Below are 15,868 nucleotides of genomic sequence, written 5' to 3'. Positions count from 1 at the left end.
ACAGCTTAAAATAAGAAGGTAAAATAGCTCCGGAGGATTTAGGGGGGAGTGATGTGTGATTGTGGGAGAGAAAAAAGGGAAACGGAAGGGGGGGAGAAGACAGACGATGAGAGAAAGAGAGAGAGAGCAGGAGAAGAGGGAGAAGGGAAAAATGGAAAGAGAGTCAGAGACTGGGAGGCTGTCCAAGCTGCTGGGACCTCAGGGAACCTGTGTCGTTAGCTACCGAGCCTGCGGGGGTATGACGACGATGACACACGCACGCACACACACGGAGGAGGGAGGCCAGGGCATGGCAGGAAGGGAGACGAGCAAGAGCCACAGAGACCTGGCTGGCAGGGGAGGGGAGGTCGAGCAGCGCTAGGTTCTTACAGGCAATCCGGGGGAGCCAACAGCACCAGGAAAACCTGGGGGGCCCTGGTGGGAGAAACAGGCAGGTCACATCTCACAAGCACAGTAACCCTGGGTCACGGTCTGGGGCTGAGGGCTCACGGGGAAAGGAAGTCATGGGGTCTTATCAAGGCAGCTAGAAAAGAGACTCGTCCCAGGTCTTGGCCCAGAAGCCACCTGCTCCTCGCCTCGGCTCCAGGAAGAATGAATGGCTCTGCTGATGGTGGAGACGCGCAACAGCCCCCGCAGTTAGACCGCTGGCCCACATCTTCCCGCGTCCAGGTGAACCCCAGTGCCAGAGTGGAAGCCCATGGTGCCTGTTACCTGACCTCCACAGGCCCCCGGCTCGGGACTCCCTGGTTCTAAGATGGCTCCCACCGGCCAATTTTTTTTTTTTTTCCTCCAAAGGAAGCGTTTTCAGTTCTTCCAGGTTTTCCTAGTCACTTCTACGACCCTGCCATGTCAACGCCAGGGGAGATGCTCCTAGGCTGGCCTCTGCAGGCTTGTCCTAGAGACTGGCCCTACAGAGCCATGGAGGACGGCTCCATCTTAGCTTCTGGCCCCTGCCTGCAGGTTGCCACACGCTTTCCTGACAATCCAGACCGTGAGCCGTCGTGCAAAACACAGCAGGGATGGGGGGTGGGCGGAGAGGGAAACACGGATTTGCCCCGAGGCCTCCTCTAAGCAGGACCACAGGCACAATGGGGCGGAGCGGGCCAGCTCTGGGGGATTCGGAGGTGGGAGACCACAGTCCCCGCAGACGCTGTGACGAGGGAAAGGCAGAAGACGTTCCCCTTTCTGTCCTGCCCAGCTTCCTGGGACAAGGCAGCAGAATGGTGTCTGGGTTTTACGTCTCCTTTGAGAGCCTCTCAAGCAGCCCAGAAGACCACGGATACTCACAATAGGGCCTGGAGGACCCGGGGAGCCCCTCATACCAGGTGGACCCTGCGAAGGAAGCCACGGGAAATAAATGAACAGGCTCAGAGCTCGCAGCGCCCCAGGGCGGGTCTCCACAGCCCTCCCCGCCAGCCTGCCACAGAGTCAAGAGGCAGCTGCTGTCAGCGCTGGTTGGTAAAGCTTTCATTCGGTCCGTTCAATCATCCAGCAAACATTTATCGAGCAACTGTTACGTACTGAGCACCAACCCAGGTGCTGAAGACACAACAGTAATTGGGACGTTAAAATCCCTGCGTTGTGGCCCTTACGTTCTGGGAAGAGGTGGACAGGAAAGAATCGAACAGGGGCTGCTGAGTGCTCAGCCGATGCCTGCAGTGTGTTCCCGAGGGAAGGGAACACAGGACGCCAGAGGGCGAGGCGCGCAGGGCAGGGAGCGGGCCTGGGGCTCGAGGGATGCGGGGTGTGTGGGGGGCTCCCTTCTAGAAGATGGTCAAGGAAGGTCTCTGGGAGATGGGGAGGGACAGGGAAGCCTGGCGTGCCGTGGTCCAGCAAAGAGTCGGACGTGACTTAGTGACTGAACAACAGGGAATATCTCACTGAGAAGGTGATCTTTGGGAAAAAAAAAGGGGGGGGTGGAGCTGAAGGGGTGAGGGAGTGGGCCCTGGAGAAGAAAGAGCTGCAGGCCGAGGGAGGAAGAGTGGCCGAGGGCCCAGCACTGCGAGGAGGCCCCGGGCGCCAGGAAGGCAGATGAAGCCAGCGCAGTGAGGGGTGCGGGGTGGCCTGACGCCTTACGGCCCCTGAAGGACTCCCAGGGGGAGACGAGGAGCCACCAGAAGGTCCAAGGAGACTGCTGGCAGGAATGAGACTGCCCTCAGGAACCGAGGGTCATTGAGGTGCAGACTCCAGCCACCTTGGGGCCCAGCCCAGGCTCTTACCTCTTCTCCTCTCTGGCCAGGCAGTCCCGGAGGTCCCGGCAGCCCGGGGCTCCCTGCACAGCCCGGGTCTCCCTCGTGGTTGTCCCCCTGGAGCGGGATGGACGGCGAGTGTGAGCAGCCCCGTGGGACACGGGGCAGGAGGCGAGGAGAAGATGGAGGCCCACTCACCCGGGCCTCCTCGGCTCTCGGGCGCTCCCGCTCCATGAAGCACTGCGGATGACAGCCAGAGGCCCGGTCAGCATCAGGGGGTCAGCCAGGGAGCTCGCCCCCCAACCAGGGCCACCCCGAGCCCCCCACCCCCCGCCCCCGCCTCCTACCTGGGTGCAACTGTCGAGGCCTGGCACGCCGGGGATGCCCTGGTCTCCCTTCTCTCCGCTTTCCATGAGGGCCACCTCGTGAGCCATCTTGCCCTGGATACAGTCCCCGCAGATGCTCTGATGAGAAGGGGAGGGTGGTGGGGCCAGGGCCAGAGAAGGGCCAGGATGGGCTGGATGGGGGGCATGCCTGCTCCGAACCCAGTCCGGGGTGCCCTGCAGACTGGACCCCCACCCACACTCTTAGGACCTCCCCAGCCACCGTTCTCTTCCTCCCCAGCCACATCCCTGCAGCCGCTCAGCTGCCTCCTCTGGGGGCCCAGTCCCAACACTGGCTTTGAGTTCCCTCCAGGAAGAAGCTCGGGTGGGGCCAAGCCAACGCCACTTTGCAGAGAGCTGTGTGGGAGGAGGCGGAGGGGCCTGCTGGTGGGGAGGGGTGACCATCTGTCCTGGCTGTTCTTGCAACCTGCGCCCACTGTGAGGACATGCCACCAGGATTCAGCCTGAAAAGGCCAGCTCCACACAGCAGCTCCTCTGCCCATGGGAGCCAAGGAAACAGCTGCCGGCCCTTCGCAGCCTTGGGGATGGGACAGCAGGTCCCGGCTGTCACGGGCTCCCCAGTGTGCGGGCCTGAAGTCTTCCTGTGACAAGAAAGGTCCTCCTCTTTCCTGGAGGCTTTAACCTCTCGGGGTCACAGACCTCTCTGAGAGTCTGATGGAGGCTATGAGTCCTCGCTCCCCTTCAAAATGAAACCTTCTAGTGAAAACTAGACTACAGTTTCAGAGGACTCGGGAGCCGGGCATCTATCCACAGCCTGGTGGGGTGGGGAGGCATCCGTGGGCCTCTAGAGGAGCTGCCGCTCCATCGCCACTGTTCGCTGTGAAGCTCAATGATAATGGTTGTCATTGACTCAGCACTCGTGACACCAGCCGTGGTGACAGGCCTCTGCACATGATCGCATTCAACCCAGACAGTGCAATGAGGCGGGTCATCTTACAAGCACTCTGGAGATGAGAAAGCCAAGGCTGAAAGAGACAGCCTGACTTATCTAAAGTTAAGTGGGACCCTGGATTGGAGTTTGATCTGAGGGTGTAACGAGCGCTCTGTCCACAGACTCAGGCTTCCCCTGGGCTGTGGGAGCCTGTGGGAGTCAGCACCCCCTGGGGCGCCATCGGACCCCTTCTCCAGACCACACTCAGTTCCTGTCGGGGGCCCTCCATTGAGCACTTGATCTCGAAGCTGTCAGATGACATGTTACACAGAGACTGTTGAATGCTACCTGTGGAGTCATACCATCACTTGCCCAGGGGTAGACCTTGGGGAACCTCGGCTTGCCAGAGGCCTAGGGCGGAAGAGCTGGGGTTCAATGCCACAGCCTCACCATGATCCAACCTGTAACTGTCGCCAGGAGGTTAACCCAACCTCAAGCTACTTCTGACAACGACTGCTGTCCACAGCAGGGTGGGGCACCCCATGCTGTGTTCTGAGCAGAACCGCTGGACTCATGGGAGGTCCAGAGCACTTACCAGCCAGTGCTAGAAGGGGGTGACCAGGACGGGGCTGGGCTCTGGAGGCCAGGGCCTGGGAGGGACCCCTAGGGATGCTGAGCTGGAGGAGGAAGAGTCCTGATCTGGTCTTTAGAGGTGATTGAGCAATGAAAGGCTGTGTCACCCGTGGTGCCCAGCGTGGGAGGTCAGACCAGACCATGGCCCTGGGGTGTGGACTTAATGCTGCTGACAGCCCTGGCCCAGGCCAGCTCTCCCACCAGGCCCCAGCTCCTGGTTCTTGCACCACTAGAATTGCCTCTCAAACCCCGCTCCTTCCTGGATTCTTTCTGAATTGACCAGGGGACAGCGGATGCTTCTTCCAGGCCCTCACTCAGTCAACCATAGCGCATAACCCTCACAGGCCCCTCCCTGCCTGGCAGCCGGAAGAGTGCACCTTCCCCCTGCCCGCTCCACCTGTGTGACCTCACCAGCGGCAGCTGTGGGCAGGTCTCACAGGTGCAGTTGGCAAGAGCACCCATGGCCACATGGGTGCCTTTGCAGGATTCCTTCAAACGCTCGTTCAGCAAACACTGACTTGGGGGTCTGTTCTGAGCCAGCACTATGTTAGGCCCCCTTATACAGATGTGTGGCATGCCTGGTCCCCACAAACAGCTCCATCTCCAGCTCTCTGTGAGCGGCGCCATGCAGCTGAGCGCTGACTATGACGATCCCCTTAGGGGAAGCCCTGCCAGTTCCCGTGCCCTTCCTCTGACACTCTTACCTTCAGGAGGTGCTGTTCAATGGGCAAGGATCCCTGAAAGAGACAGACACGAGGGCTCAGAAGGGGTATGGGGACTTAGGGCACCAGGTGAAGCCTTGGGAAGCCACATGGCATCCAGGCTTCTCCCAGCCTGGGAAGAGGGAGGGAAGAGGGACCCCCACTGAGGCTAAGGGTGCTGGCGTGGCAAACTCAGCCCCGAGAAGAGTAGGGGAGGCGGCGGGCAATGAGATCTGGCCAGTACCTACCAGTTCTGCAGTTAGCCCGGGCTGTCCTGGCAAACCGTTGTGCCCGGGCACCCCCTGCAGCCAAGAAGAGACACAGGTGAGTGGACACCTCTCTCTAGCCTGCAGGTCCCTCTGATTCATTCTCACCATCACTGCCCCTTCCCTTCATCCTGCAGAGCTGAGAGCCTGGGCTGGCACAAAGCTGATGTCTCTTCTCAGCTCGAAAGTCTCCAGATGGTTTGTAGGGGTAGCTGAGGTAGGCCCAGAGGGGGGACCCTCCCACTAAGACAGTCCAAAAGAGTTCTTCCCCTACACGTTAGGGGCAGAGGGTCTTCTGTGTAGTAAATAACTATGGTTCCTTTCTGTGCTAAGTACTTTTCCTATATTTTCTCACTGTATTTTCTCATTTAGTCACGAGAATTGTTTCAGTGTGTTGGGTGTTATCTCCAGCTTAAAAACAAGACGAAGAACTCGGAGAGGCAAGTAACTTGCTAAAGGTCACAGGACGAGCAAGGCACAGAGGCGAGATGCAGACTGAGGACCATTGACTTCAACCGCCCTCTTAACGACTATTTCAGCATCATTCCTCAAAAAGCATCTCCCAGAACGCTCATGCGCACACAGGGGGGAGGCCGGGAGTCAGGCCCATCCAGGTGCAGGTCCTAACTGACCACCTGCCCAACTTTTGGCAGGTTGCTTGGGAGGGGAAAAAAATCTCTGCCTCCGTTTCCTTTTCTGTAAAACAGGGATAGTTTACAGGGAGGCGTAAAGGAGATCAAGGCAGAGCCTGGCACCTGCAATGCTCACGTTCAGTGTTTGCCACCCAGACTCTGTTCCCCTTACAGACACACGATGCACATTTGCATGTTAAATACTCCACGGAAGCTGGGCGTGTGTTCGGTTTTAAATCCCCAGTGCCCTGGAGGAGGCATGCGTCAACTATGTGCTGCATGAATGCACCGCTGCTCCCCACCACGGGGTTTTCTTGGTCTACTCTGACAGCCGGCCTCCCTTCAAGGCGCAGCGCCCAGCAATAGAAGCTGGCACCCTCCCTGGCAGCCCACCTGATTTCAGGCCAGGCTCTACCAGGTCTGAGACGGACTTAGAGTCAGTCTCCCCCGGCCCCTCCTGCACCCCACGTGCCGTCACCCAGCCCTGCTCATTCCAAGCCTTCAGTGAGTTAAGAAGGTAAAGTGTTTAGAATAGTATCTGACGTGGGGAACACACCTTGACCATGTTCATTCTAATCATGCCCCTAAAGTATCATTCACCCCTGCTCCCTTCTTCGTTGCCCATGTGTTCGTTCACACCCGAGGCTGTGAGTTTCTTGCCCTGCCTTCCCAGCACCACACCTCCCACTTGGCTCTACTGTAGACTGAAGAGCTACCTACACACCGTTCACTAGCTATAGAACCGCACATTTCTTAATGTCTGTAGGAATGGATGTCATTACTGGAGTCCGGATGCTGTGTATCTCTGAGTCTGTTCCTGTGCCTGAAGAGAGTTACTGCTGGGTTCTCTCTTCCTTAGAAGGACTGCAGGAGACCACAGGCACGGGGACCTGCCCCGGCCTAGCATGGGGCAGGTGCCCGCTGGCAGCAGCCTCGGCTTGGTCTCCAGCACTGGTGCCAGACAGGGACTCTGGTGCCTGGGCCCAGACTTGGTGGCAGTCATTCTTTCTGCCTCGTTCCCCCAGCGTGTCTTGGCCAGGTTCACATGACATCAGCGTGTGCTTGTTAATGGGTCACTTTGAAATGACTCTCATGCTTCTCCTGGCAAACCGCAAGCCCCCTGCAGACTGATTCCTGTTTCCTGGCCATGCGGCAGGAAGCCTGGACACTTGGTAAAGGTGAGGCTGGCCTGTGGGGGACCCAAAGTTGGCTCTGATTCTGCGCTTTCAAAGAGACAGAGAACTGGAATCTTGACAGAGGCACCCATCAGCAAAGGGGGTCCCCAGAGCCAATTCTCAGGCCAGGGTGGAGGCCGGTGTATAATAAATCATCAGGGCAGAGGGAATAGTTTGTAAAAATCTTCCATGCGATTCTCCTTTGCTTTTTCAGGTGAGACTCACTTTTTCAAGAGCTGGGAGCCAGACATACAGAAGCCACTGTCTGTGCCTCCTAGGATCTCTGGGATGTGTGGCCTGGCATGCAAGCCTGGGGGAGCCGCCGTGCAGGGCAGTGGAGGTCAGTCGAAAGTGCCCTGCTTGGGAAAGCCCCAGTCCAGCCCTGCTAATTCCTAGCCGATGACTTCAGACAAGATATTTCACCTTCCAGAGCCTCAGTGTGTTCAGCTGTGACTTGGGGATAACACTGCCCTCCTATTGGGGTTGATGTAGGCCCAGATGAATGCGAGAGAATGGATGTAAAATCGTAACAGTAGTTGACATAATGATGGCTAATGTCTTCTGTGTGTTTACTATATATCAGGCAAGGTTCTATACGGCCGTGAGGAGATACCCCTCATCCAAGGTAAGGAGCAGCGGCTGCACTTTGCTGGAGCAGCCATGAAGATATACCCCACGTTCAAGGTAAGGAAACCCAAGTAAGACGGTAGGTGTTGCGAGAGGGCATCAGAGGGCAGACACACTGAAACTAGCCAATCTGATCACACAGACCACAGCCTTGTCTAACTCAATGAAACTAAGCCATGCTGTGTGGGGCTGCCCAAGACAGACAGGTCATGGTGGAGAGGTCTGACAGAATGTGGTCCACTGGAGAAGGGAATGGCAAACCACTTCAGTATTCTTGCCTTGAGAACCCCATGAACAGTATGAAAAGGCAAAATGATAGGATACTCAAAGAGGAATTCCCCAAGTCAGTAGGTGCCCAATATGCTACTGGAGATAAGTGGAGAAATAACTCCAGAAAGAATGAAGGGATGGAGCCAAAGCAAAAACAATACCCAGTTGTGGATGTGACTGGTGATAGAAGCAAGGTCCGATGCTGTAAAGAGCAATATTGCATAGGAACCTCGAATGTTAGGTCCATGAATCAAGGCAAATTGGAAGTGGTCAAACAGGAGATGGGAAGAGTGAACGTTGACATTCTAGGAATCAGCGAACTAAAATGGACTGGAATGGGCGAATTTAACTCAGATGACCATTATATCTACTACTGTGGGCAGGAATCCCTCAGAAGAAATGAAGTGGCCATCATGGTCAACACAAGAGTCCAAAATGCAGTACTTGGATGCAATCTCAAAAACAACAGAATGATCTCTGTTCATTTCCAAGACGAACCATTCAATATCACAGTAATCCAAGCCTATGCCCCAACTAGTAATGCTGAAGAAGCTGAAGTTGAACGGTTCTATGAAGACCTACAAGACCTTTTAGAACTAACACCCAAAAAAGATGTCCTTTTCATTATAGGGGACTGGAATACAAAAGTAGGAAGTCAAGAAACACCTGGAGTAACAGGCAAATTTGGCCTTGGAGTACAGAATGAAGCAGGGCAAAGACTAATAGAGTTTTGCCAAGAGAACACACTGGTCATAGCAAACACCCTCTTCCAACAACACAAGAGAAGACTCTACACATGGACATGACCAGATGGTCAACACCAAAATCAGATTGATTATATTCTTTGCAGCCAAAGATGGAGAAGCTCTATACAGTCAGCAAAAATAAGACTGGGAGCTGACTGTGGCTCAGATCGTGAACTCCTTCTTGCCAAATTCATACTTAAATTGAAGAAAGTAGGGAAAACCACTAGACCATTCAGGTATGACCTAAATCAAATCCCTTATGATTATACAGAGGAAGTGAAAAATAGATTTAAGGGACTAGCTCTGATAGATAGAGTGCCTGATGAACTATGGAATGAGGTTCGTGACATTGTACAGGAGACAGGGATCAAGACCATCCCTGTGGAAAAGAAATGCAGAAAAGCAAAATGGCTGTCTGGGGAGGCCTTACAAATAGCTGTGAAAAGAAGAGAAGCGAAAAGCAAAGGAGAAAAGGAAAGATATAAGCATCTGAATGCAGAGTTCCAAAGAATAGCAAGAAGAGATAAGAAAGCCTTCCTCAGCGATCAGTGCAAAGAAATAGAGGAAAACAACAGAATGGGAAAGACTAGAGATCTCTTCAAGAAAATTAGAGATACCAAGGGAACATTTCATGCAAAGATGGGCTCGATAAAGGACAGAAATGGTATGGACCTAACAGAAGCAGAAGATATTAAGAAGAGGTGGCAAGAATACACAGAAAAACTGTACAAAAAAGATCTTCATGACCAAGATAATCATGATGGTGTGATCACTCACCTAGAGCCAGACATCCTGGAATGTGAAATCAAGTGGGCCTTAGAAAGCATCACTACGAACAAAGCTAGTGGAGGTGATGGAATCCGAGTTGAGCTATTTCAAATCCTGAAAGATGATGCTGTGAAAGTGCTGCACTCAATATGCCAGCAAATTTGGAAAACTCAGCAGTGGCCACAGGACTGGAAAAGGTCAGTTTTCATTCCAATCCCAAAGAAAGGCAATGCCAAAGAATGCTCAAACTACTGCACAATTGCACTCATCTCACACACTAGTAAAGTAATGCTCAAAATTCTCAGAGCCAGGCTTCAGCAATATGTGAACCGTGAACTTCCAGATGTTCAAGCTGGTTTTAGAAAAGGCAGAGGAACCAGAGATCAAGTTGCCAGCATCCACTGGATCATCGAAAAAGCAAGAGAGTTCCAGAAAAACATCTATTTCTGCTTTATTGACTATGCCAAAGCCTTTGACTGTGTGGATCACAATAAAGTGTGGGAAATTCTGAAAGAGATGGGAATACCAGACCACCTGACCTGCCTCTTGAGAAACCTATATACAGGTCAGGAAGCAACAGTTAGAACTGGACATGGAACAACAGACAGGTTCCAAATAGGAAAAGGAGTACATCGAGGCTGTAAATTGTCACCCTGCTTATTTAACTTATATGCAGAATACATCATGAGAAACATTGGGCTGGAAGAAGCACAAGCTGGAATCAAGATTGCCGGGAGAAATATCAAGTACCTCAGATATGCAGATGACACCACCCTTATGGCAGAAAGTGGAGAGGAACCAAAAAGCCTCTTGATGAAAGTGAAAGAGGAGAGTGAAAAAGTTGGCTTAAAGCTCAACATTCAGAAAACGAAGATCATGGCATCTGGTCCCATCAGTTCATGGGAAATAGATGGGGAAACAGTGGAAACAGTGTCAGACTTTATTTTTTTGGGCTCCAAAATCACTGCAGATGGTGACTGCAGCCATGAAATTAAAAGACGCTTACTCCTTGGAAGGAAAGTTATGACCAACCTAGATAGCATATTCAAAAGCAGAGACATTACTTTGCCAACAAAGGTCCGTCTAGTCAAGGCTGTGGTTTGTCCAGTGGTCATGTATGGATGTTGAAGAAAGCTGAGCGCTGAAGAATTGATGCATTTGAACTATGGTGTTGGAAAAGACTCTTGAGAGTCCCTTGGACTGCAAGGAGATCCAACCAGTCCATTCTAAAGGAAATCAGTCTTGGGTGTTCTTTGGAAGGACTGATGCTAAAGCTGAAACTCCAATACTTTGGCCACCTCATGCAAAGAGTTGACTCATTGGAAAAGACTCTGATGCTGGGAGGGATTGGGGGCAGGAGGAGAGGGGACAACAGAGGATGAGATGGATGAAGGCATCACCAACTTGATGGACATGAGTTTGAGTGAACTCCGGGTGTTGGTGGTAGACAGGGAGGCCTGGTGTGCTGCGGTTCATGGGGTTGCAAAGAGTTGGACACGACTGAGCGACTGAACTGAACTGAACTTGTTTAACAATACTCACAAAAGCCCCATAAGGTAGGTTTGGTAATTATTTCCCCTTAACAGATGAAGCAACTGAAACACAGAGAGGGTAAGTAACATAGCCAGCATCACAAAGCTAACACATAGCAGGCCTGGGATTCAAGGTCAGGCTGCTTGGCTCTGGAACACACAGTCTAATCACGATGTCACATGGACCTCCCCATGCCGCCTGCTTCTCTCCCCCACTCCGTGGCCTCCTTCCTGCTCCCCAGACATGGGAGGCATGTCCCCACCCCCGGGCCTTTGTACCTACTGCTTTGTCTGTCAGGAATATTCTTTATTTCAGGCTCACTCCTCATTTCCTTTGAGTCTTTTAATTTTTTATTTTTCTCTTTTTTCCCTTTAGGTCTTGATTCAAACGTTCCCTTCTTTTCAACACTTTTCTCAAATATCTGCCCTGGGCTCCTCCCATTTCCTATCTTCACTCCCTGTTTTAGCTTTCTCATCAGGATGTATCCCTTTCTAACATACTATATTTTATTTCTTTCTGTGGCTTATCATCTGTCTCTCCCACTACAACACAAGCTCCCAGAGAGCAGAGGTCTCTTTCTGTCCACTGCTGTGTCGCCGGCACCTAAAGCAGTGCCTGGAAAGTGCTGCTGCTGCTGCTGCTGCTAAGTCGCTTCAGTCGTGTCCGACTCTGTGCGACCCCATAGACGGCGGCCCACCAGGCTCCCCTGTCCCTGGGATTCCCCAGGCAAGAACACTGGGGTGGGTTGCCATTTCCTTCTCCAATGCATGAAAGTGAAAAGTGAAAGTGAAGTCGCTCAGTCATGTCCAACTCCTAGCGACCCCATGGACTGCAGCCCACCAGGCTCCTGCATCCATGGGATTTTCCAGGCAAGAGTACTGGAGTGGGGTGCCATCGCCTTCTCCATGGAAAGTGCTAGATGCACAAAAATATTTGTTGCATGAATGAATGTTCAATGCTGCTCCAAAATGGTGAGCTCTGTACCAGTGTCAAGGAGTGTTAGCTGACCTAGATTCTGGGTTCCCGCCAGCTGACCAAGGCCCGAGCTTGGCACGGGTGTCAGTGAGATGCCTGGGCTACACTCAACAGGACATGCGTCAGAAAGGAGCTAGGAGTACACATAGCCTGCCCTCAGGGACCAGTGGGCCCTGGGTACCAGTCTGGGAAGCAGGAGATAAGGAGTGAGAAATGACACATACAGGTGTTGGGGCCAGGGGGCGGCACACTTGGCATCAGGCACAGACCATGCGCCCTGTCGCCCTGCCCTCCCTCCACTCTCCCTCTTTACCTGCAGCCCAGGCATTCCAGGAGGGCCTGGTGGTCCAGGAACACCCGGAGGACCCTGAGGGAGAGAAGAAATCATCAGACCCAGAAGAAAGTTCTGCCCCATCGCGGGGGCAGCGGTGTGAGGATGGGCAAGCCTCGGGGTGCTGGCGGACGAGAGGAGGCGCAGAGGAGACAAGCGACACACCTGCGGGCCCGGCTGCCAGGAGCTGCCCATCCAAAGTCCCGGAGCACCCTGGGTGGGAGTGGGGGTCGCAAAAGAAGGGGAGAGGTTATAGGCAACGTCCACACCAAGCGCAGGGCTGCGTGGGGAGGCAGCTGGCCAGGGCACGGGGGCCCGTGCATCATGGGCACGGGGCAGAAAGCCAGGCCTCTCCCCCAGGTTCGGGGGGAAGGCTCTTGGCACCACTTACCGGCATGCCAGAGAAGATGAGGTCCCCTCGGGAGGGGCAGGAACACTCCCCCGGCTCGCCCTGAAAAGAGAAGAGCCTTTGTCAGGGGCAGAGGGGCAAGGATGGAGTACCCTCTGGAAACTGACAGTGGGAAGGCAGGGTGGGCTCCAGAGATGGAGAGAGCAGGGTTTAAATCCAGGATCTGCCTCTTATGACTATGCCCTTGAGTAATCTGTTCAACCTCTCTGAACCTCAGTCTCCTCATCTGTACAATGGGGGTAATAATGCCCACTGCATAGACTGTCATGAGGATGGACTGGATGAATGTATACAGAGTTCCTGCCACATGCCAAGCACTCAGAAAACAAGAGCCCTTCCTATTACTGCCTTTCAGCTTCATCACCATCTGCGACTGCACAGGTTCTCAGCCTCATTCCCCTTGGCCCAGCCCGCCTTCCATGCTCTTCTCTCCTGGTCCCTCACATCCCTGTCCTCTCACTGGTTCTTCTGAACCCAGTTCCTTCCCCTGTCCTGTGACTCGGCACTCATCTGAAAATGCAGCTGCCTGCTGTAGGGAGACCTGGAGCTCTCTGGGTCTCCTAGGAACCTGGTTGAGCCCTGGGCTGGCAACCAGGTGAGGTGGGAAGTGTTTGGGGCCCCCTGCAACCTGGAACCAGGGAGCTGGTGGGTGGCAAGAAGACCAGGATGACTCCTCAGCACCCATCCTCCAATCCAGGGTCACAACCAAGTGCAGAGGATCCCCCAGGTGCAGGGTTCTAGGGGCTGCTAATTTCCCCGGAGGTACTGGTCACAGGTTTCTGGGACTTACCTTCTCTCCCTGTGATCCCTTCTCACCCTGCAGGGAAGAAACACAGGTGGGTGAGGAGATAGGGGTACAGAATCAAGGCCAGCGGTGGCTTCCTGCTGCCCTGAGACACAGCACTCACCGGCATCCCTCTGGCTCCTGGAAGTCCAGCCTGTCCTTGCTGCCCATCAGGGCCCTGCAGGGAGAGAGCCCAGGGTCAGTGGGCAGGGCTGGACAGCAGCCAGCCAGCTGGCCTGCTCGGAGGGGAGGGTGACGGGACAAACGGAAGCAGTGCCGGGCTCCCTGGAACCCACATCTCAGTGCCCATGTCCAGAGGAGGAGACTGAGGCCCACGAGACAAGGAGAGGAGGAAGGAGGAAGACTGGCATTTCTCGAGTGCTTTCTGGGTGTCAGACACTGGGCCAAGTGCCTGTCAGAGGGCAGTGGATGGAATCCCCCGCTCCCAGTCCTGCAGGATGGTATTGTTCCACTTCCAGGGGAGGAAGTGAAATTCGCTCAGTCGTGTCCGACTCTTTGCGACCCCATGGACTATACAGTCCATGGAATTCTCCAGGCCAGAATACTGGAGTGGGTCAGATCAGATCAGATCAGATCAGTCGCTCAGTCGTGTCCGACTCTTTGCGACCCCATGAATCCCAGCACGCCAGGCCTCCCTGTCCATCACCAACTCCCGGAGTTCACTGAGACTCATGTCCATCGAGTCAGTGATGCCATCCAGCCATCTCATCCTCTGTCGTCCCCTTCTCCTCCTGCCCCCAATCCCTCCCAACCCATAGGTCAAACCCAGGTCTCCCACATTGCAGGTGAATTCTTTACCAGCTGAGCCACAGGGGAAGCCCACAGGGGAGGAAACTAAGGCTTAACGAGATTTTCTAATAGGCCCAACAGGACGGCTTCACCCGGTCTGTGCTCTACCCCAAGGTCCCTGCTCTATCCTCTCTCTCTTCGGTGCTTGAGACACAGTCTCTCCATCATAAGGGTCTCTCAGTTGACTTAAGGAGGAGATAGGGATTTCGGCTCTTATTAAAGGGAATTAAAGGCTCCGAGAGGCTGTCACGTGCTGAAGGTCACACAGCTAGGGACTGTGGAGGCGCGCGGATGGGATTCAGCTTGACGGAAGCTGGTCTGGAGAGACCAGCCAGGGCACATGCTGACAGCTGCTCTCCTGCCGGACAGGCCACCTTCCCACATGGGACTCGGAGCTCCCTGAGGACCAGGGCCTCCTTCCCCTTCACATCTGCCTTTACTGGGGGCGGGGGGCGTGCTCCTTGGCTCAGGCGGGGACCATGACGACCCAGACTGACCGTGGGGACTTGGGCAAGGCCGTAGCCCCCTCCTGAGAAATCCATCAGTGATTCCCAAACTGGGTCTGGACTTTCTCTAGGGATCGATAAAGATAGAAAAGATATGGTTCACTGAGCTATTTTCAACGTTACCAAAAGCCCAAGAAAAATTATACATTTGCCCACGACCTGGCACAGCACCGGCTGGCTGCAAGGTAGCCTTTCTTTGATTCAGGCTAGAATTATATCGTCTTGAAAAATTCTAGTGGGTTCATGTGGAGCTGAAGCTAGCTATTATATAGGTCTTTGATGAATAAAAATGAGGAAATGTGCTTATTATTACCTAATCTGTGCAATTTGTTCAATAGACACATCTTTCAGAATATGGGAATCATTGGTGGGACAGTAATCAAGGGAGGTCCTTGAGGATAATAAGACTGAAAGTGTTGCTGGTCTAGATAGAGCTGTGCTGGCCAGCATGGTAGCCAACAGCCACATGTGGCTACTTAAATTGAAAATAATTAAAATGAAATTAAATGTAAAATTTTGTTCTTCAGTCATGCTAGCTATATTTTGAGTGCTCAAGAGCCACATGGGGCTGGTGGCTACATCTCAGGCGGGGCAGAGAGTTCTATTGGGCAGCACTGTTTTAGATCATCCCGAATGATTCCAAGTTTTGAAGTGGGGTGGGGGGGCTGAACATATGGGCTTTGAGTCAGACAGAACTGGGTTCAAGTCCTGGCTCTGTCTCCCCACTCTCAGACCTTCATTTTCCTCATCTGTGAAATGGGAATAATCATAGCTGCTCCCTTACAGGGCTGTTGTGAAGATTAAGTTAATCTCTGTTTTAGCATGGGCCTCGGCGTGGTCACTGCTCAAAAACTGGTGGTGGTCAATACTGCCATTCTTCAGGGACTCCCCCCAAACAGTGTGGTTTTCCTACTCCCACGCTGGGCTGAGCTGAGGCCTCTCAGCTCCCATCCCCCACAGGCAAGGTCGGCCCCGTGCCCTCTTCCTGGCAGCAATGCCCTTAGTCCCAGCAACATCCCAGTGTGGAGTACAGAAGGGGCCCTTACCGGAGGCCCAGAGACACTGGCACCAGGAGGTCCCACAGGCCCAGCGGCTCCTTTCACTCCTGGAGATCCCTGTGGAAGAGAGGGTACCAAGGTTGCAGGGCCTGAGTTTGAAGCTCGTGACAATCCAGCAGGTGAGACCAGGCCTTGGGCAGCCGTCTGATGAGTATCCCTCGGTTCCCATGTCCCCTGTGC

The 15,868-nt window shown here is 53.9% G+C and overlaps 1 protein-coding gene across 9 annotated transcripts in view; it reads right to left on the bottom strand.

Moving 5' to 3' along the window:
* Positions 1–15,868, bottom strand: part of COL16A1 (collagen type XVI alpha 1 chain) — a 56,145-nt gene that overhangs the window by 18,812 nt on the left and 21,465 nt on the right. For 3 of the 9 annotated variants that reach the window (XM_061389543.1, XM_061389529.1, XM_061389535.1), the window contains 13 exons: positions 15,677–15,745; positions 13,439–13,492; positions 13,321–13,347; positions 12,513–12,572; positions 12,287–12,334; positions 12,104–12,157; positions 5,047–5,100; positions 4,802–4,834; positions 2,537–2,653; positions 2,388–2,429; positions 2,220–2,306; positions 1,288–1,332; positions 370–414 (listed from right to left, as the gene is read on the bottom strand). In XM_061389543.1, the coding sequence (XP_061245527.1) occupies positions 370–414; positions 1,288–1,332; positions 2,220–2,306; positions 2,388–2,429; positions 2,537–2,653; positions 4,802–4,834; positions 5,047–5,100; positions 12,104–12,157; positions 12,287–12,334; positions 12,513–12,572; positions 13,321–13,347; positions 13,439–13,492; positions 15,677–15,745 (735 nt within the window). The remainder of the gene's footprint in view (positions 1–369; positions 415–1,287; positions 1,333–2,219; positions 2,307–2,387; positions 2,430–2,536; positions 2,654–4,801; positions 4,835–5,046; positions 5,101–12,103; positions 12,158–12,286; positions 12,335–12,512; positions 12,573–13,320; positions 13,348–13,438; positions 13,493–15,676; positions 15,746–15,868) is intronic. The other 6 variants (XM_061389590.1, XM_061389554.1, XM_061389600.1 and 3 more) reach the window with 4 other exon arrangements.

This window comes from Bos javanicus, chromosome 2 (assembly GCF_032452875.1).
Source record: "Bos javanicus breed banteng chromosome 2, ARS-OSU_banteng_1.0, whole genome shotgun sequence".
Lineage (NCBI taxonomy): Eukaryota > Metazoa > Chordata > Mammalia > Artiodactyla > Bovidae > Bos > Bos javanicus.
This window is presented reverse-complemented; position numbering and strand designations above follow the sequence as displayed.